We start from the raw sequence: 20,802 nt of genomic DNA, 5'->3' as shown, positions 1-20,802 counted from the left end.
TAATTTCATGGAATTATTAAATCAAGAGTAAATGCTAGGGAGACTAAATTTGTAGACTAAATTTTGTAAACTAAATTACATGGAAGTTGATGAGCATATTATTACTTAAACATTGATAAACATGCTCATTTTTTATTGATGACACAACATTTAGTTTATAAATTTAATCTACAAATTTTAATTTTTCTAACGTTACTCTAAAATCAGTAACATTAGGCCTCCAAATTCAAGCGCGCAATAATATTCTAATTGAAGCTCCAACTGTATCTTCTTGGTTACTTTGCCCTCCATTCAAAATTTTTTCCTCACCGAGATTCTCGCTTTCTTCACTCTCTCTCTCTTTTATCTCTCCTTCCTAAATTCATTCCAATCTCTCTCCGTTTCTCTCTCTCTAATTTTTTTTTATTTTTATTAAATCCTTAATCCCATGACCGCCGGCCATTTCGATCCCACCACCTACATTGTACGTGTTCTGCTTTTATACGCAGATCCATCATAAAACCAAACAACAATCCATCCCACAGAAAACTGAAGGACCCAATGGCCGGAGCAGTAGCCGGCTGAGTCGACCGTTCATCGGAGCTACTGCAATTGCTCAACGACGTCGTGGGTGCGAGCAAATTCGCCGACGGCGTTACCGGCGTTTTTCAGAAGGGCTGCACCTATCTAGTCCGTCGGATTACCCTCCTGACGCATTTGTTCGAAGGGATAAGGGTCTTTAAAGGCCGCAAATTTGGACCGTCGGATGCGTCGACTTCTTCCACGAATTCCAGTCCGACAGAATCCTGGGTATCTGAACTGGTGGTCGCCCTCCAGGCCGCCAAGCGCCTCGTTTTGCTTGCCGCCAACTTCACTTCCAATTTGGCCCCTCCCGGTCTCCACCAATTACAATGTACATTTTCTCTCTCTCAAGTTCATATTTTGCAAATTTTGTTGATTTAATTTTTGTTTGAATTAAAGTTTCGATATTTTTATAATTAAAAGGACGAAGCGAGCAAGAAGATAAGCTTCCAATTCCAATGCGTGACGTGGAAATTGGAGAAGGCGCTGGGCGACATACGGTACGACCAGTTCGACATCTCCGAGGAAGTTGAAGAACAGGTAACTGACTTTAACTTAAGCCTGTCAATGTTGTTCTACTTCTACTACGTTGCATGTTTTTCACTGTAATGAATTAACCTAAAGTTAATAACTCATTATTATTTAGTTTATTTTATAATTTAATTATAAAAAATTTCAATTTTTTTTTGCAGATTTTAGGTTGAATTGGTTAGAGCCCAGTTGAGAAGAGCAATAGAAAGATATGGGTCTTCCATGAAAGAGAGAACGGTGTCGTTTCATTCCCTCTCCTAGTCTCTGGTGGAGTCTGGAAATGTAGAGAACAATGCAACGACGATTGGCAGTATTCCCAAAAGCTTTAGTGCTGATTCTGCTGATGACATTGTGATTCGTAAATCCGAAACCCTTCGTGCTGCTGACTCTGCTGATGACATCCATGTTGATGATCGTGGCGATATCAAGAAGCCTGATGCCAACTCATCTGCAATTCCTGACGATTTTATATGCCCAATATCTTTGGAACTCATGAGGGATCCTGTTATTGTGGCCACAGGTCAGGTGTGTGTGTGTGCTAAAAATGCTATCTTTTATTCTTGTTTTTCGTTCATCAGAATTCGGGGTTTTCCTTTTAATAGGTTGATGCCTAAAATTTGATACTGTATATGCAATTTATGTTTGTAGACGTACGAGAGATCTTACATACAGAGATGGGTAGATTGTGGGAACACAACATGTCCGAAAACTCAGCAAAAGTTGGTGAATTTGACACTAACTCCGAACTATGTTTTGAGGAGTTTGATTGCACAGTGGTGTATTAACAGCAATATAGAGCAGCTCAACGGGAAGATCAAGAAGAGTGATGGATCATTCCGTAACATTACTGGGGACACAGCGACGATTCAAGCCTTGGTTCGCAAGCTCTCCAGTCGATCAATTGAGGAGCGCAGAGCTGCTGCAGCTGAGATTCGATCTCTTTCCAAAAGAAGCACTGACAACAGAATACTAATTGCGGAAGCGGGTGCCATACCTGTTATAGTCAACCTATTAACATCAGAAGATGGACTAAGACAAGAGAATGCAGTAACTTCCGTTCTGAAACTCTCAATATATGACAATAACAATGAGCTCATTATGCTTGCCGGTGCTGTTCCTTCCATTGTCCGAGTCCTCAGACCCGGAAGCATGGAAACGAAAGAGAATGCAGCAGCAACCTTTTTAGTTTGTCACTTGCTGATGAGAACAAGATAATAATCGGAGCATCCGGGGCAATTCTTGCTTTGGTAGAGTTGCTTCAAAACGGGAGCACCAGAGCGAAGAAGGATGCTTCAACGGCATTGTTCAATTTGTGCATTTATCAGGGCAACAAGGGCAGGGCTAGTCACAGCCTTACTCAAGATGCTAACTGATTCAATCATGGTCGATCAAGCACTGACTATCATGTCAGTTCTTGCTAACCACCAAGAGGCAAAAGTAACCATTGTATAGGCCGGCACCATACCTGTTTTGATAGACCTTTTGCGAAAAGGTCTGCCCTCGTAACAAAGAGAACGCAGCTGCAGTTTTTCTTGCCTTGTACAAGAGAGGTAAAGAGAGCCTCGCCTGCATAATCAGGCTTGGTGGGATGATGCCCTTGACAGAGCTCGCAAGGAGCGGCACAGTGAGGGCCAAACGGAAGGCTACTTCGTTGTTGGAGCATCTTCAAAAAGTACAGCAGCTATAACAGGCACGGGGTGTAGTACTTGTAGTGCCAATAATAAGTTTGATTCTTCTAAAATTTTTTGGTTTCTCAATGAATGTTAGTTCCACTATATTCCATTTGTGGTGAATACGAGCTTGAGACGGCTAAGTTTTCTCAATCTTTGTATAATATTCATTCCTTTCTTTTCTTCCTCCCTTAATATTTGCGTAAAATGTATCATTTGATGCTTCGTTTGCTGTCACATTATTTACGTCCAAATGGCTTGCTTTCCTGTTCGACCACAAATATTAGTTTTATCTTTATATGGCAAAATTAATCATAATCAAAGCCGGTCCTAAGATTTTGAGGGTTAAAATTTTAATCATAATCAAACAGAGGTCCTTATAAGGTCTAAAATTTTGGTTGCTATATATATTCTTTTATATTTATATTTTTTGGATTGTGTATAAATTGATATAACACAAAAGAAAATAAATAAGTGTAGCATGGTGTAATGGCTAAGTACCTATCTGCATCCCTTAAATACAAAAACAATTAAAAAAACATAAAAAAATGCGGTGCAAGAGGTATTCGAACCCCGGTTGGAGCTATAGAGATAAAAAGAGCGAGACGACTTACGCTAAGAACTTAATTTGGTTAGTTAGTGCACCTTTAAATATATATACTTTATATACATGTAAAATAATATCATAAATTGAGGGTCCTCCAGAACTAGAGGCTTTGTGTGGTGACACCACTTGAACATTCTTGGAGCCGACTCTGTCCATGGTGTAGCTCATAAGCGTCAGAGCAATGGTACTAATGACGTAGTCGATTGCTCTAAGAGAATATTTTTTCCATCTCTCTCGGTCTTAATCAAACTCACAAGGCAACAAATTAACATTCACAAAACAACAAATTAACATCTGAGAACAAAGCTTTTATATTAGCCGAATCCATTGTTTTCTTCGTTGTCCTTATCGGGATGGGTGGTTAGATCAGTAGAACTGTTGGAATGGAAGTCATAAGCACGTTTATTTGATTAGATGGACCACAACCCAGTTTTTCCCTTACTAAAAATGTATTTAAGCTTCAGGTCAACTAATCTCGTTTAATCGATAAAGCATGACTTCAATATGAACCAATGTGAACCAAAGTAGTCCATTTTGTGCCGCAAAATCATATCAAATAATCAATAGCTAAATTACAAAAGCTAAAATGTAACAGTTATGTAACTTTTCTACTTGCAGCTTTTCTTTTTGTCTTCTTGTTTCAATCGGTCTCAGTTCATAATTTTAAATGGCAACTATTATTAACACTTAAATATTATCAATTTGCACTTTTCTCTAGGCGAAAATTAAAGAATTGGATTCTATTTGGATTCATTTTATGGAATCCTAGGATTTTCACATTTTAACCATTCATTATGTATCGTGTTGTTAGAAATTATTTGATTTTTTTATTTAAAATTAAACACAAATAATATCTGACAAAAACTGACTGCACGATGTACGATGAACAGCTAGGATGTAAGAATGCCTAAAATTCTTACAAAATGGATCCTGAGAGGATCCTCTTCCTGTTTAGATTGATGCGAGATTCAATAACTGTTTCTTTTAAAATTAATTGTATATTAATTAGTATGAAAACCCTAACCACTAGGTCAGAAATTCAGAGCTAGAGAAGGAGGGAGTTCAATTCCTCTTCTTTTATTATTTGTAACAAGTTAACTACAAGTTGCAAGAAGCCTCTGACCAATAAAACCATGAATACAAGGATGGCATCCTATGCTCACTTGAAGCTTGAACTTGTCAATTGTCGTTTAATTTCCCATGTTTTACATTTCCATGCATTTCATTTTCTACATATAATTGCGTGATAGTTTTTCAAATTCCAACTTGATCGGATGGATATATTGCAGTTGTATACGTGCGTAGCAGCCTTTCTGCATGTTGAATTTGAATTAGACAAGTATCCGCATGCAATCAGATATATACGAGCTGCAGGAATATTAGCTTTCTGAGTCAGTGGAATTTCAACTTTTCCTTGTCTTAGATAACATGTTCGAGAGAACTATTTCTTCCAAGTTGATGAGCGGACCATCATTTTGGACCCAGTATTATACTAGTCTCAGTCTCCGAGTAGTAAGCTTAGTCGTCCACATTAGCCAGGAGAGCTTAATAACTAATTACTTGGATAGTGATATAATATTAAAAGGCAATGTTAAAATTATGAGAGCTTAATCAATGATTACTCTCCCGATCTGCCCATTGTACAGGTTCTTCACGGTTAAATGTGGTGCGTTCTGTCTATTTGTTGGAGCAACTTTGATTCCCGGTGGTGGTCATGATTTAGGAATATAGTACTTTTTTGACAAACAACAATAGATTGGTATTTCATTAATCATCTCAAATAATACATAGGTATTAATTGGGTACAATACTCTAGTGACCAAGAAAATAATCTGGATGTGACTTTGCACAAGCAAGACAACAAAAGTAAACTCCTAGACAGCTACCATATGTATGAAAACATACACTTCATGATACAAAACTATCACATAACGATAGATATAATATATTTGTATCAACAATTGTAAAAAAATCATCACCGGATGCCACATAAAACCATCGCGGAAGCGAAACCACGTGAAAGTAGAAATATAGTTTAACTTTCGGACTTTGGTTATTCTAGCTTGGATACAGCTTATGGGTTTTGGTAATGATTTGGATATTTTAATTGTTTGTGTTGTTCTTATCCGCTTTAGTTTTGACTTTGCATATGTTTGTGTTGTTCTTTTTCGTTTTTATAGTTTTGATAAATTCAATCTTCTACACGTGACAGTGTTGAAGTTTGTAATGCTTTGTTGATTTGACAAAAACAAATCACGAGCTTAATCAAGGATTAGTCTTGATGACGATGAAATCACGTTTTCCTAACACGATTTTTCTATTAGTCAATTTTTTCACATGATCATATCAAATCCAAAGAGAACTCTTAAATAATTCCCGCCGTGATTATCGTATACTGTTTTCCCTTGAATATAAGAACAAAATATGATTGAGCTAATCATCTTTGTTCCACACATCACGGGTTTTTTGGAGAGCATTATCTTCTAAAATATGGAATATAAGGTCGTTAAAAAATATTAAAATGTTAAATTAGAAATATAGGATCGATCGAAAGCGAAATCATACGTACTTCATGACATAGTCAAAAACCAAAATTTAGTCGCTTTTTGCCTTCTTTGTTGACCAAATACATTTACAAATTACAACAACTGCCCATAAAATGTCCTATCTGATACCCACCATGGTGAGAGCTTTATACTTTTGGCATGATAAAAGGCCAATCAAAACATTAATCATCGATCCTAAATTAAAAATACAATCTTCCATCTTCTGAGTATATGTTATAGCAGAAATAGAATCCAAATATTTGGCCAGTAAGCTATAGCTATGGGAAACAGCTTGGGAGGCAAAAAACGTGCAAAAGTTATGCAAGTTAATGGAGAGACATTCAAGTTGAAAACACCAGTGCAAGCTGGTGAGGTTGTCAAGGATTTCCCAGGTCATGTTTTGCTAAAATCATCGGATGTGAAGCATTTCGGGGTTCGGGCAAAGCCGTTGGAACCCTACCAACAGCTTGAGCCAAACAGGTTGTATTTTCTTGTGGAGTTGCCCAAGGTTGATGTTAAAAAAGAGAGTTTTCCGAGAAGGGTTCGTTCTGGAATAAACATGAGTGCTAAGGACAGGCTCGAAAGCCTAATGCTTTCTCGGAGGTCGGTTTCGGACCTTTCGGTCATGAAATCATCGGCATCGACAGCAAGCATTGTGCCCGAGGAGGAGGCGAATGGGGCGGTGCGCGTGAGGATGAGGCTTCCGAGGGCAGAAGTGGAGAAATTGATGCGTCAAAGTGGAGACGACGCGGAGGCAGCTCAGAAGATTATGGATCTTTGCATGGTGAACACCAACAATGTGAAGAGCAATGATCAAGGTTTGGGTATGAACCCGCAAATACATTGGAAGGATGAAGGAAGATTGCTCGAGTCGCAAGGAATCAAGGAGCGTCATCGGGTTCAGGTAGGGTTTCTGAGAAACATCGATCCTGCTTTTGTGCCATGTGGTGGTGTTTGACATTTTTGGTTAGGTTGGTTGCTTGCATAGAAATGTTGGTAGACCCAACTAAGGGTTTAGGGTTTCCCACCTATTCCCCTCCCATATAATTTAAGGAAAACTAATGAAAAGGGCTTGAAAACTTTGAGTTTTAATGATAAGGACAAAATAAAAGGTAAAGTGAATAGTACCAGGATTGACTTTTTAGTGTAAAAATGTGGTTTTTCGTTAAAGTGAACAGTAACAGGTGCTTTTCGTTAAAGTTCCCTATAATTTATCAATTTAACCCGCTAACACTAAAAAAATATATATATTTATATTGAATTCGTCATACCCAAATACTTCTCCATCCTTCCCATATAACTTAGGTAGCATTATGCATTTCAAGCATAAGCCAAATCTTACCTTAATTTGCGCCCACCTTTCCTGTTCACAGATGCCGTATGCCGACCCTTTTACCCAATTTTCGTACAGACAGATAGGTCAGAACGGTAGCCAAATACGGCCAAGTCATGGTGTTAGTTATTTTACGAAGTTTGGGCAATTGGAAATATGCGTAGATAGTCAAGCTTTTCACCTGCTTTTGCCAGCTCAGTTGCACACACTGCCCATTTGGTAGTTTACCACCTACCACTCTGTTTCCATCTAAACATGTTTCACATCGAAATGTTTACAGCTATAACCAGAGACATATTAACTTATACTTAAATATTAGTTTTTCATTTTTGTCGAAATACTAAAATTTGAAATGTTAGATATTCTAGTTTGTTATGTTTTGATACAATGATAGAGAGCAAGATGATATGGTTAAGCCTAAAAAAATGGGTTAATCATAACTAAACATTGAACTTGCCATCCATGGGAGTTCAATCCAAAACTTTCATTTATTAATGGAGAAGAATAGCACTAAAGTATAGTACTAGTGACTTGTACATGAATGTTTATGTCTAACTTATTGTTTTAGAATACTTAAGAGAAAATATATTGAAATATTCTTGTATTGGATCCTGCAGAAACGAGTGAGTTTCCGACCAGCCAATGAAGGAGAGATACAGCAAATAGTGGCGGCTTCTTAACAAGTAGTGGCGAGCAGCGCCTGTAGTCGGTAGCTCTACTTCAGTGTGCGCAGTATCCCATCAACCACACACTTGAGGAAGTGATCGAGGATTATCTAAGCAACTGATGTAGTTAGTTAAATATATTGTATAATTATACATGAATTGGATTCAAAACGTTTTATCTTCCTGTTTCCTTTTTCTTCTTAATCGTGATGAATCGACCTACAATTTTATATTTTGAACAAAACGATATGGACGATATTTTAGCCAGCGGCACTAGCGCACCAAGCAAGAAACAGCTGCTTTGAACCTTAACCAACCAACCTAACGTACATCTGTACTCACATACAATTTTGGAAAATCATAACCTTCATAACCTTTATGAATCTTTTTTCAAAAAGAAAAAATATTATTAATAAGAGGGAGAAGTTTCGAAACTATTACAATAATTTAGAATAAGGAAAGTTTCAAAACTATTAAAGTAACGAAAAAAAGAGTTCCTTTTGCAGCTATTTTAAGAATTCCTAATACCAGAAGTACTTTCCAAGGTTTCTTATCCAAAGGATTATGTTTAGCATTAGCTCAATAATAACAATCTAATTAAAACAAATTATTAAGTACCTGATAATACACACACATGCGACCTTTTTAAAAAAAATAAAAAATAAAGAGTACGATATCAAACAAATAACATTACAAGTACATATTATTGCTCAAGAAATTTCATCCGCTAATGTTTTAATTAAAGAATTATAATTCAAGACACTGATAAAAATTTGATATTTTACTGATGAAGCACGTGGACAGAAGTCCATGGTTTCAAAGTTAAATTTACATTTGTCTACTTTTACATCACATGGCTAAATAGTAAAAATCCTACATTGTTGGTAACTTTGACATACAAAATAACCAAAGTTACCAACTCTTCACAATTACAGCGGGTAACAAATCTCATTCGGGTTAAATTCAACTCAGCCCCCATATACAAAAGAAAGGGGAAGAAGAAGATGGAGGGGTTTCCCTCCTCTCTGTTTTATCAGAAGTAACAATTCCCCTGTAGGACTTATTAGTGAACACTATCTTTTGTGAACTAAAAAGAATGCTGTGTTTCATGACGACCATTGATCCGGCACGGTGAGAAAATACGTGGTCATCGCCTTCCTGAATCGTTTCTTGTATTGCTTCGGGGAAATAATAGTCGGAGCAGCATTCTTCGGACCACCAAGTATCCCGGATGCCTTTACCCATGTCTCCAAATGCTTGTCCCATGTATATTGTCTCATGAAATCTATGATCCCCAAGACCAGCTCCTTCCGCTCATCGTCCACCCCAACCAGCAGTGAGTAGTCCATTACATCGACAGACTGGAGAGGCATTGGTCGAAATTAATAGCCTTATCGTTCGTACTAGTTTGATAAAAGTAAACATGTGCTACTGTAGTTTATTTAAACTCGAATCACATATATGCATTATAAAAGGCATCGATGATCTAATGATCGTGAGAAAATTTTAACATTTATCATTAGAGGTAAGGAAAAAAAAGAGGAAGGGGGTCAAGGCATACCGCTAAAAATGACGTATCATTCCAAATAGCTCTTTCCAGGCTTCTCTTTGCTTTGCTTCCAAGAAACATGGGTTGTGTACGTAATGATTCCAACAGATTCATATCTAACAGTACTTTGTCTTCCCCCGTTGTATCAGAATTATAACGGGATCGAGTAGATCCCTTGAGATCATATACCCTTGAAATATTTCTTTTGAAGAACAGGTTCTCCATCACCATCAAATCCATTTTAGTTTCCTTCCCACCCTTTAGATGTTTAACAGTGACCTGCCAATACACCAGTATAATAAGATCACACATATATTTAAGCTACTACTCGCTACTGCCCGCACAGACATAAACAAAATACAAAAAACAAAAACAAATAAAAAATCAAAGCCGCCTTACCTGATATATACCAAGAACCTTGGCAATACAAGTTGGACTTCCTGAGCTAAGGGAATCTGTCAAATATTTGAAGTACTTAGGTGCAAATTCCTGAAAGGATTCCAATTCCGTCTTTGTGACTTGTTTTATGATGAATCTATCATCCAGAGATTTAGCAAAATACACATTGCTCTTCCCCCCCTGTGCACTCCACCTCTTGCAGCGGCTCAAAGATCGTACAAAATCCACTTCACTGGGGCAGCACTTTTTCCTAAGAGAGTCAAACTGCTTTGCAAAATAACACGTCACAGAAAATCTAACTTTTCCCACCCCATTTGAGGACTCGTCCCCAAAAGAAATCCTCAGATGTGGAGATCTTTTGGCTTCGGCAAACAGGTTACCCATGGAAGCTGAAGTATCTTCAGATCCATAAGTTCCATAATGGATATAATCCAAGTCCATAGAGCCAAAAGACTGCCAGGGTGAAAAGATAGAAGCCGTAGGATCTTCTTTTAAGCTTTCATGAATACTCCAGCCTGCCTGATGCTCATTCAAATTATCAGTAACCCAATCCTCATAATCCTTGGAACTAAGGGCATATGAGATTATGCTAGTGGGCTCGCTATCATAAACACCAACAACTATGTCATTGTTGCTTGTCTGGGAAAGCAGCAACCGAACCCCATCAGCTATTTGAGATGCAGAGGAGACAAACGAGGGTGTAGAATTGAGTATCGAATCCAACTTCTGTGCCTCTCGAGGCAATGCCTGGGAAAGAGTCCTTCTGACTCGAGAAACAGGATGTCTCACCATACTCCTATAATCTCCAGAAGCATGGAATGATCCCTTCCTAATCCTGTCTTGAAATCCTAGTACAGAATCAAAAGACTGAACTCTCACTGGCGACATTAGCCTCTTAAAAGGAGGATCATCACTTTGACTAGTATGCTTGACAGCACCAGCTTGAAGTTCAGTCAAATGTGATGCATCAAGAGGTTGAGCTTTCACCAGAAGTTGATCTGTTCCAGTCCATGCAGAATCTATTCTCTCGGACAGTGTAGATTTAAGGGAGGACAAGCCTTCATAGGATGTCTCACCAACAATTTCCTTATCTGAGTGCATTTCCTCCTCTCGGCTATAGTGACATGATATGTCTACAGAAGGCACTTGAAATTTTGAAGACTCAGATACATTATCTTCAGAGCCATAGTCAAGGCTGCCATCCTTGTCAAATGGACCACTTATCAACTCTTGCAGGTGGGCAAAAGATACAACCCCATCAGTAGCCATGGAAACAGGATTCCCTTTAAGCAGCGAGTCCAATGAATAAAGCTGGCGATCCCAAACATGAGAACCAATTAAAAGAGAACGTCTCAAGCGATTTAGCTCCAGAATGTCGGAAACAGGCATTTGGCCTGGTTCTGACGTCTCCACAAAAGCAGGTTGCAGAAAACCCTATTGAGAAAGCAAGTAGACTAGATTAGAAAAACACAGATTCCAGAAGGCATAAACATGAAACATGAACCATGGACCAGTAAACATGTGATACCAATCGTAGTCACATGTGATACTCAATTTTGCACTTACAATGTAGTCATTTCTTTCCTTCTTAAGCAGATCTTTCAGCTCCATAATGTGGTTCTGTAACTCAATTGCACCTGACATTTGATGTCCCAAGGATCTATTTTTCTCCTCCATGCAGTCAAGTACATCAGAAATCTCTGCATATATGGTTTCCATTTTTCCCATAAGCTGCATAACAATCCAGGTTATTAGAATTGAGCTCTCATAAACTTCCAACAGTTATAAAACTAGTTCACCGTTCACCACCAATCAAGCAATTATTTGAGAATTAGATTAAAATTCTTAAAAGCACCTCTGTTGCCTCTTGTCTGATCCACTCTGGTTGAACTTGGCCATTGAATTCAAGCACTGAAGGGGGCAAATGGACAGAAAGAATATCAATTGGGGAATATCGGAAGAACGCAACCATGCTCCCAAACCTGTAATACATGTCAGTTTGTTAAACTAAGAACATTTAGCACACTAAAAAGTAAATAAAACTCCAAATCTATTAGTACTTACCCATAGTAACGGAGACAATCCCGTTGTAATGAATGGCCACAAGTAGCAATACGATTCGCAGTTGCATGGTTTGAAAAGCTCAGTTCCAAGAACTTTCCAAAAGAAAGCCCCCATGCAGCATCTGACATGACTACTCTCCGTGTTGCTGGTGGAACTCCATCAATTTGGGCACACCTTAGACACCGGTGCCACATCCATATTTTACCATCTCTCTCCCCAGGTAGCTTTAGTGAAGGAAGGCGTCTAACATTAATGGTAAGGTTTCCTTGCTGATGGGTGTAACATAGAACATGCGCCTCCGCTGGCTCTTTACAAGTTCGACACGAAGACGTCTGCCAATTACAAAGCTTATTATTAACTTTAATTCCATTTCATAATCAGTAAAACAAATTAAGGAGGGGATCAAGTAAAGTAACAATGAATTACCTGATCAAATAGGTCATCACGAAGATATCTTCCCAGTGGTTTATCAAAGCAACCATAGAATTTTATGCGCAGAAGTCGGGAGCGTTCACAAACAGTTCCCTTCAGTACACAATGGCTTGAGAAGGATACCAATATGCTCTGATGAGTGTCAGCAGAAGAGAAGTACTCACTTGAAACTTCATTGTGATCAATCCTTTCAGAGTTTGTCAACTCATTATCCTCATGCTGACTCCAGTCATGAGGCAAGCTTTCTTGCAACTCTGGTTGGGAGAGATCTTTTGTTTCAGAAGAATGGACAGTGACTCCATTTATATCCTTGTATTGATAAGATCCCAAAAACACATTATTTCCTATATCATCAGTGTAAGCATCAGAAGATGTATTTCCAACCACACAGTCAACAGAACCATTAGACACAGGTAAATCAAGTCCAGGATCAAGATGCCCAGGCAAAGATTCTAATCCTTCAATCTCCGGCTTCAGACCCAAAATGTTATCATCTTGAGTAGAAGCAAAAGTTACAGCCTGGGAATTGCTCGAAGCAAGAGAATTAGGGACTACTGAAATCGCATCAGCTGTTGTCCTGTCTGGTATAGTAATTGAGTGTCTCAAAGGTGTCTTGGGCAGAGTAGCACCCTCATCGGCAAGGAAGGAAGTTTCAAGGGATAAATGGTAAGCTGCAAACACTGAATACTGGACAACATGCTTGATCTTCTTTAGTTCTTCAACACACGCACCCTTCAGCAGAACCTAAAACAGAAACTGACAAGATTAGAGACCACCCCACCAGGCTCTAAATTACAATGAGCATAATCAAATAAACAGCAGATACTCGAATTGTAAAAGAAACAACAAAATGCTGTATATGGAAAACATTACAGTGCAGCAAAGACGCCTTGGACACCCTTCAAAAAACATCAGGGTTTTCAGTGGTTTCTTGTTAAACTGATTGGCGGGCTCATGCTGTTCAGTAATTTTTTCTAACCGGAACAATTCACAATGTCCCAAACGGGTCTTAGGGATATCATCAACTGATGGAGTAATAAGTGCACCAGTACACTGGGCTATGCGCTCCAATACTGGCCTTTTGACATTCAATACTAATGATATTTCCTTTTCCAGCAGGCAGTCTTGAGCATACGAAGATACACTTTTCTCTACCAGCAGAACATTGGGGCGAAGAGCCTCTATCTTTGAGATAATCATCCTAAGATGATCGTTTTCCTGTCAGAAAAAAAAAAAAGAGTAAGAAATAAATCAGTTATAAGGAGTTTTACGTTACAAAAAAATTGTTACCATTTATCAGAGAGAGAGAAATCTCTTGAATTGGAAAGAAGAAAAAACAGACCTGATGTAGCAATGTGTCAAAAGATGCCAACTGGTTTGGAATTTTCTGATACTCAAGTGCTCCCCCTAAAATAAGTAATCTAGGATTTTTGTACTGTGAGGTCATGCGTTTGTGCCTTATATTCTTTGTACAAACTACTCCTTTTATAAGGGTACTGCACAAATCCAAAATTCATAAATTAAAAGATATAAATACGTCTCTATCTTAGAGATATGCAAAACGTCATGTAAAAATGTCAAGGAAATCATACCTGTCACTTGGACTTCCTGATGCAACACATTTAACTTTCACATAATCACCAGGATCCATACTGCCTCCTCTGCTAGTATCTGGTTTAACAAAATTTGCCGCTTGCCACGCAATTGTTGTAACTATGTCAAGCCAGTCCTCATCTCCATCCCCTTTACCAATGAAACCCTCACCTTGTAACAGTTGTGATACAAGAGCTCTAAAATGCCCCTGTACCACATCTCTAAGTGGTTCCTTGTTACCCTCATTCTGTTTCCCCTTTGCAGGAAACATGCTCGAGAGGCTACTGCTTGATGAAAACACTGCACCTGAATCTCCAACGTCATCATCTTCATCATCATAAGAAAAGAAATTACTCTCTGCCTCGTCATTCTCATCATCAGGCGGAGGGGGATACCAGATGAGACCATTGTTTTCAAAATCCAGTGGCCTCTGTGACTTCTCATATTGATTACGGATAACTGATGGGTCATCAGAGCAATCATCAGTAATATCTGGATCCTCGGTCCCTCTCTCAGGCCTTTTTAAAACGGCCTTAGTCTGTTGACCAAAGGGACCATCATTCTGAGACACAAGGATTCCGTCCCGTCCCTGCTGTACAAAATGCCCAACTCTACTAGAAGCATAATAAATTCTAGATGGGCAATCAAAATGATTGGATCCCAGTGACCTTGAACTGTAAAACTCATTTCTCGAACTAACACTACTTATATCTATGTCCAAATTGTCATCACAATATTCACTTAAAGGACTGCCAAAGTTCTTTCCAGAATCCTCTGCCTCCTCTTCGTCACTCCTACATCACAAAACAGAGAATTAATGGAAGGATATGTGGACATGGAACGAAAAAAATATGTTCAATGTTTGAATAGTATAGCAGTTGAAGAGATTAGTTATATGCAAGAAATCCAATTAAACAAATAATATAAACCTTTTATAACTGCATCAAGATGCACAACATGCTATCTGAATGAAAGCATACCTGCTAATAGACTGACGAACAGATATTGGAGATGGGTGAGAACTAAACGAGGTCATACTCCTTTCAGCATGGGGTGAATAACCGCAATCATGGGCTTCTAAAATCTTTACGAAATGATCACCGCGAATGGATTCATCATTATCCGCATAACACTTGACTGTTTCACCACTACAACAGGGGGATGGTGGTTCAGGGCTTTCTCGGGGAGAGGCAGACGGATGCACTTTCTCACTATTCTTCCTTCCACCTTCCTTCCTTAATCTAGCCAAAGAACAAAACTTGCAGAACTTAATACTACTCTCTCCATCCTCATCACTGATCTCGATGCCATCCCACTCGGAGCCCTGAATACACTTTCCACAAATCCATCTACCACAGCTCTGGCAGTGATATCTAGGACCAATACCGGTGGTGTTTGTATTGCAATCACAACACATCTTGCAACCGTTACAAGGCATATCAAACTCACCAGACAAAACCCGCAAATAGCTTGATCCTCCAGAAATCCAAGACCTGACTTGGTCTATTTGATCTAGTAGTGAACGATCAGGTATTCCCATAGAATGGCAACAACCCAACAAAGAACAAGGAAGCCGAAGCTCTTCCTTCTCCTCCTCCTCCTCCTCCTCCTCCTCAAAGCTAAATTCTTTTTCTTCTTCTAAATTTCAGTATAATCAACAAATAAAAATAAATCCCCCACAATAAAAATGGTGGGTGAATTGGAATAAAAGGTATTTATTTTCTTTCTTTTTATATGATTTTGGTTTCCCTTTTCTCTTTTTCCCTCTTTTTGCAAAAATTTGGAACGAAAACAGAAGGCAAATCCTCCTCCTCCTCCTCTTCTTCCTCCAAGAATCACACAAAACAATATCACAGGAGGAAATCAGAAGGCTCAGGATGCACAAAATCTGACAATATTTACAGCCAAAATAAAATCAATAACGAAAGTGCTTAAAAATTAAGCAGCAGCAGCAACAACTCGAAGAAACTTAAACAGTAAAGAAACCCTAACCGATTCCAGAGTCTTCAAGAATGCATCCGGCGATCGATTGGAGCATATCCCGGCGATTCAATCGGAGCAGCTGCAAGTCCACGAGTCCAAGCAGATTGAAAAACCATGATAAATCCAAGAGATATGGAAGCAAACGGCAGCATAAAACGAGATGAAGAGTACAATACGACGACGTATGAGCAAAGCAAAAGCAGATGAAGAAGACCAGAAGTCTGTATGTAGAGAGAAAGAAAAGAGGAGAGAGAGATTGAAGAAATTAAATGCTGGGAAGAATGAGGATCAAAAGGAGGAAAAGGAGGAGTACGGAGAAGGTTCCCTTTCTGCCGGAATCAACTGGCATCTCAAGAAACGCATTTGCCTCTCTCTCACTTCTTCTTCTTCCTCCGCTTCTTCTACCGCCGCCGCCTGCAACTGCATCAACACTTGTTCTTCTCTTCTGTATCATCTTTTATTTTGCCGCTTTCAATTCATTTCGTTTCTTTTTCTTTTCAATTCTTTTCTGTTTTTCGATCTTCTTGCTTGTTTCTGTCTCTTTTCTTTTCCTTTCTACGCACCCCAGCTGCTTATTGCTACTAAAATATTGCTTTTGACAAAAGCACTTTCTCGCTCTCATCTCCTTTTCTATTTCTTTTTTTTTTTTTTTAATAATCTCCACTCTGGACCTAATTATTACCTACAGCCTTCCTTGGTCTGTGCCAATAAAGCATTATTTATTTATTTAATTAATTACATTAGTTGTAAAACACTTATGTATTTGCTTAAATTTTTCAATAAGTACTTTTACATACATATGGGAAAAGCTTTATACAAACGTAAAGAAAAAAAATCTTGCAAGGAGCAAATATACCTCTAACATCTTATTTATGTGTTAATTTTTTTAATTTAAAACCCTGCAATAACAATGTATCTATTTCATAGAATCTCGCTCTTAAAAGCCCAAAAAAACAGTATTTGGTTTTTTATTTAAGATTTTGTTTTTATTTTTTCATTCTGGCATTTAAGACAGTCATTGTCAACGTGATACTTAATTAGGGTTAAAAGTCTTATTTAATTCATTTTATCTAACTTTTAATTTTTGCTTTTTGAGTTTTCTTATATGAGTTTGTACTACTACAGGAAGCAGTCGCCGTTGATTGGTCAGCATCAGTGTAAAGATTTAGAAACGTTTTGGGCAAGTAAACTCTAGTACAAGGATAATGGCTTTGTTTCCATTTCAATTTAAGGAACTTTAACGAAAAAATTTCAGTATTGTTAAATTTAACGAAAGATCATATTTTTAATTTTTACATTAGAAAGTCAATTTTAATATTATTCACTTTATCTTTTATTTTGTCCTTATAGTTAAACCTCCAAATTTTCAAGTCATTTTCATTAGTTTTTCCTTGAATTTATTTGTCTCTCTACTTAAAATTGTAGATAGATGAAATTTCTAAATCAAATTTTATAAACCAAATGATTTGCACATTGATAATAGAATTATTACTTAAATATTGATTAACGTGTTTATTTTTTATTTATGACACATCATTTGGATTTCGAATTTGGTCTAAAAATTTAGTTTATCTAGCATTACCCTAGTCAAAATCATTCATTATCTTTATCATAATCTAAAAATTATATATGTAAAATCGTTGATTGATTTAATACGTTGATTAAACCTTTAAATTAAATGACTACTTTATCTTTAGAGAATGAACAATCCTAACTATGATGAAATCCCTATGAGAAGGGGACGCTTAATAAATTGGACGTTGTTGGATTTTTTGGGGCATGTTATTTCTTTTTGTAAATTTATTTTATTTATCAAACGCCCTAATTTTGGCGTCTGCGTCACGCGCTCCCCGACAGCATCTAGAACTTCCATTCACATTTCACCACCATATGGGCAAGGGATGGGCCGATGGTGGTTGGGTGGGTCAGGTTTCACGGGTTTTCTATGACCCGAATACTTATATTCCTTCAGTAACAAAGGCTACTCGATTTTATAAGGTTGACCCGGCATCTTGGGTACCAAGTGGTTGTGGTAATGAATAATGAGACTAATGTTAATGACAGATGGGGATCATACTTAAATTAACGAAACTATCAGTTCAAGGCAAGAAGCATTAGTTATGTGCTTCTTTCATAAAGCACTATAAGTGTTTTCCATAATTTACTTGCATTTTTACTAAAGATTGGTTCCAAAAACATTTTCACCAAAAGTGTTTTTAGTTATTTTAAAAGCGCATCAAAACAAGCTCTAATTGGACAAAAAAATGTCAAAATGATTGATGATAGATAATCTCTTTATCGATTTTAAATCTCAGGGACTAATGTGTGGAGTTATGTTAATCTCAGAAATTATTTTGAATAAAAATTCTTTTTACTTGTACAATCTGTGATTATCTTCGTCGTTGATGCATATAGGACATGCAATATCAACGATCATAATCAACTCGTGTTTACGCCACATCGCATATAACTAATCGGTATTATTTAAAGGGAGACTTTGAATGCGGTCCTTAACCATGAATATTCTTTGATTGAAACCTTGTTGATTTTTAATTTTTGATCGAGGTCCCTGAAGTTAATGTGATAATTTATTTCTATATACGTTACTATATTTTTTAAATTAAAAATTAAAAATTTTAGTTGTTTATATAAATGAGATTTTAAATAAAAAAACCATAATTTGTGGGATTATAAATATTAAAATATAAATATACTATTGTGTGTGTGTATATACATATATATATATATAAACATGGGTACATTCATCAAAATTAACCAAAAAAATTATTGTATCAAAACATGGGTACATTGACACACCCCGTCCCGAAGGAGGGCATGCTGGCCATCACGTGAGAGTGACGTAACCATTTACATAGTTCGGAAGCTTTAAAGATATAATTACTAAGATGTAACACCCGAGGGTGAGTCATACTTTTGTGAATTTTGTCAGAACACCGTTGGATTCCTCGTGGCCACCAAAGCTCTGATATCTTGAACCTGGAAGGGCGCAAAACAAAATTGAGTGGGTCAGTAAAACAAAGTTTTCGAAAATCATCTCATTATCAAAACGCTAACCCCTCACTGTAAAACACGTATACTTTCCCAGAAATATGTAATACGCATACTTGTCTCAAAACCATACTTATAAGTAGTGATATGTGAATTATATGCCATGCCAAAAATATATATCTCAACAAATCATATAAGTAACTCATGCAAAATAATATGTCAACCGGATCCACCTATAGTGGGCATGTACGGCTGAATCAATAGCTCATAATCAATCTCATCAATCTTATCTAACCGGAGTCATCGCAAGTGACCTATATGGCGCTACACTGCACATGAGTCGGAACCCCTGGAAAGGTCTGTACGACTGGGTGAATATAGTTATGCTCACGCTATCCTCTCCTGATAGCTATGCGATAAATCGCTAGTCACCCCGCACCATATGCTCACAATTGGATCCAATTTAGGTGCCCAGTCGTACAGACCATTAGAGGTGGTTCCGACTCGTAGGTGCTGGCCGTCACGTGAGAGTGACGTAACCATTTACACAGTTCAGAAGCTTTAAAGATACAATTACTAAGATGTAACACCCGAGGGTGAGTCATTTGGGAAGGGGTGTGTCAACATTCTTCAAAATCACAACAAAAAAAAGATGTTATGCTTAATAACATTAGTAAATTTCTTCAATTAAACTTGACATGGATACATTTTAAAATCAAAGAAAAAAGAATGTACCCACATAAGTTTAAAAATGGATTAGAAAAAAATTGAATATATTTTATATAAAAAAAGGGGTACATTTTACATATAATAAATTGGTATATTATATGAATGGGTACATTTCAGATTAAAAATTGAGAATCTTTTTATATATATAAAAAAAAACTAATATGTACAAACTTAATTTAATTTAATTTATTATTATTTTGGAAATGTTTGAATTGAAAATTAATTAGAAGTTTAATAGAGGTGTGAGTATTAAACCCATTTTTAAACTTATGTGGGTACATTCTTTTTTCTAATCCATTTTTAAACTTATGTGGGTACATTCTTAAATATACATTTTTAAACATACCAATTTATTTGGGTACATTCTTAAATATACATTTTTACTCACACCTCTATTAAACTTCTAATTAATTTTCAATTCAAACATTTCCAAAATAATAATAAATTAAATTAAATTAAGTTTGTACATATTAGTTTTTTTATATATATATAAAAAGATTCTCAATTTTTAATCTGAAATGTACCCATTCATATAATTTTTCAATTTTTTTAATCTTAAATGTACCCATTCTCAAATATATCAATTTGTTATATTTAAAATGTACCCTTTTTTTAATATAAAATCCTTTCAAATTTTTTAATCCATGTTTAAACTTATATGGGTACCTTCTTTTTTGTTGATTTGAGAATGTATCCATGTTTTGGTACAATAACTTTTTTTGTTAATTTTGGTTTATGTACCCATACATATATGTATATATACACACACACACACAATATAATAGAGAGTATAATTTATATTTTATTATTTTTAATCCCATAAATTATGGGTTTTATTTAAAATCTCATTAATATAAACAATTACAAATTTCAATTTTTAATTTTTAATTTAAAAAATATAGTAACTTACATTATTACATTAATGTCAGGAACCTCAATCAAAAACTAAAAACTAACAAGGTTTCAACCAAAGAATATTGATAGTTAGGGACCGCATCCAAAGTGTCCCTTATTTAAATCTCTATAAGCAAAGACTCAAATGCCTGACTCATAAGAGATTATTTCGTACATCATAATATAAGTGAAAATATAAATATATTATTCACTGTTCTTTTATTTATACAATGATAC

At 36.7% G+C, this 20,802-nt stretch overlaps 2 protein-coding genes and 1 pseudogene across 3 annotated transcripts; 2 read left to right on the top strand and 1 right to left on the bottom strand.

The window, feature by feature from the left end:
- The first annotated feature begins 1,314 nt into the window (after positions 1–1,314).
- LOC139190426 (U-box domain-containing protein 10-like) lies at positions 1,315–2,944 on the top strand (annotated as a pseudogene).
- Positions 2,945–6,029: 3,085 nt separating this feature from the next.
- On the top strand, positions 6,030–8,103 carry LOC139190650 (uncharacterized protein At1g66480-like). The gene is made up of 2 exons (XM_070811030.1): positions 6,030–6,819; positions 7,866–8,103. Exons 1-2 carry the CDS (start codon positions 6,196–6,198, stop codon positions 7,926–7,928), a joined length of 687 nt encoding a protein of 228 aa, XP_070667131.1. The 5' UTR covers positions 6,030–6,195; the 3' UTR covers positions 7,929–8,103.
- Positions 8,104–8,676: 573 nt separating this feature from the next.
- On the bottom strand, positions 8,677–16,553 carry LOC103451587 (putative 1-phosphatidylinositol-3-phosphate 5-kinase FAB1C). 2 transcript variants are annotated; one of them, XM_008391001.4, is made up of 12 exons: positions 15,943–16,539; positions 14,931–15,838; positions 13,950–14,744; positions 13,700–13,853; positions 13,231–13,575; positions 12,352–13,101; positions 11,926–12,257; positions 11,717–11,843; positions 11,428–11,592; positions 9,862–11,295; positions 9,475–9,741; positions 8,677–9,274 (listed from the first exon to the last, which is right to left on the bottom strand). In XM_008391001.4, the coding sequence occupies exons 2-12, from the start codon at positions 15,488–15,490 to the stop codon at positions 9,020–9,022; spliced, it is 5,184 nt and encodes a 1,727-aa protein (XP_008389223.2). In that variant the 5' UTR covers positions 15,491–15,838; positions 15,943–16,539; the 3' UTR covers positions 8,677–9,019. The 2 variants fall into 2 exon arrangements, with proteins under 2 accessions (XP_008389223.2, XP_017192451.2); XM_017336962.3 differs by having other exon boundaries at positions 14,931–16,553.
- Between the last annotated feature and the right edge of the window lie 4,249 nt (positions 16,554–20,802).

This window comes from Malus domestica, chromosome 13 (assembly GCF_042453785.1).
Source record: "Malus domestica chromosome 13, GDT2T_hap1".
Taxonomy (NCBI): Eukaryota; Viridiplantae; Streptophyta; class Magnoliopsida; order Rosales; family Rosaceae; genus Malus; species Malus domestica.
This window is presented reverse-complemented; position numbering and strand designations above follow the sequence as displayed.

Coding starts and splice junctions, on each gene's coding strand:
- LOC139190650 (XM_070811030.1), top strand. CDS start 6,196: ATGGGAAACAGCTTGGGAGGCAAAAAACGTGCAAAAGTTATGCAAGTT. Junction 6,820..7,865: donor AGGAGCGTCATCGGGTTCAG/GTAGGGTTTCTG, acceptor TGGATCCTGCAG/AAACGAGTGAGTTTCCGACC.
- LOC103451587 (XM_017336962.3), bottom strand. CDS start 15,490: ATGGGAATACCTGATCGTTCACTACTAGATCAAATAGACCAAGTCAGG. Junction 14,745..14,930: donor GTTCGTCAGTCTATTAGCAG/GTATGCTTTCAT, acceptor TTTGTGATGTAG/GAGTGACGAAGAGGAGGCAG. Junction 13,576..13,699: donor TTGACACATTGCTACATCAG/GTCTGTTTTTTC, acceptor TTTTTCTGACAG/GAAAACGATCATCTTAGGAT.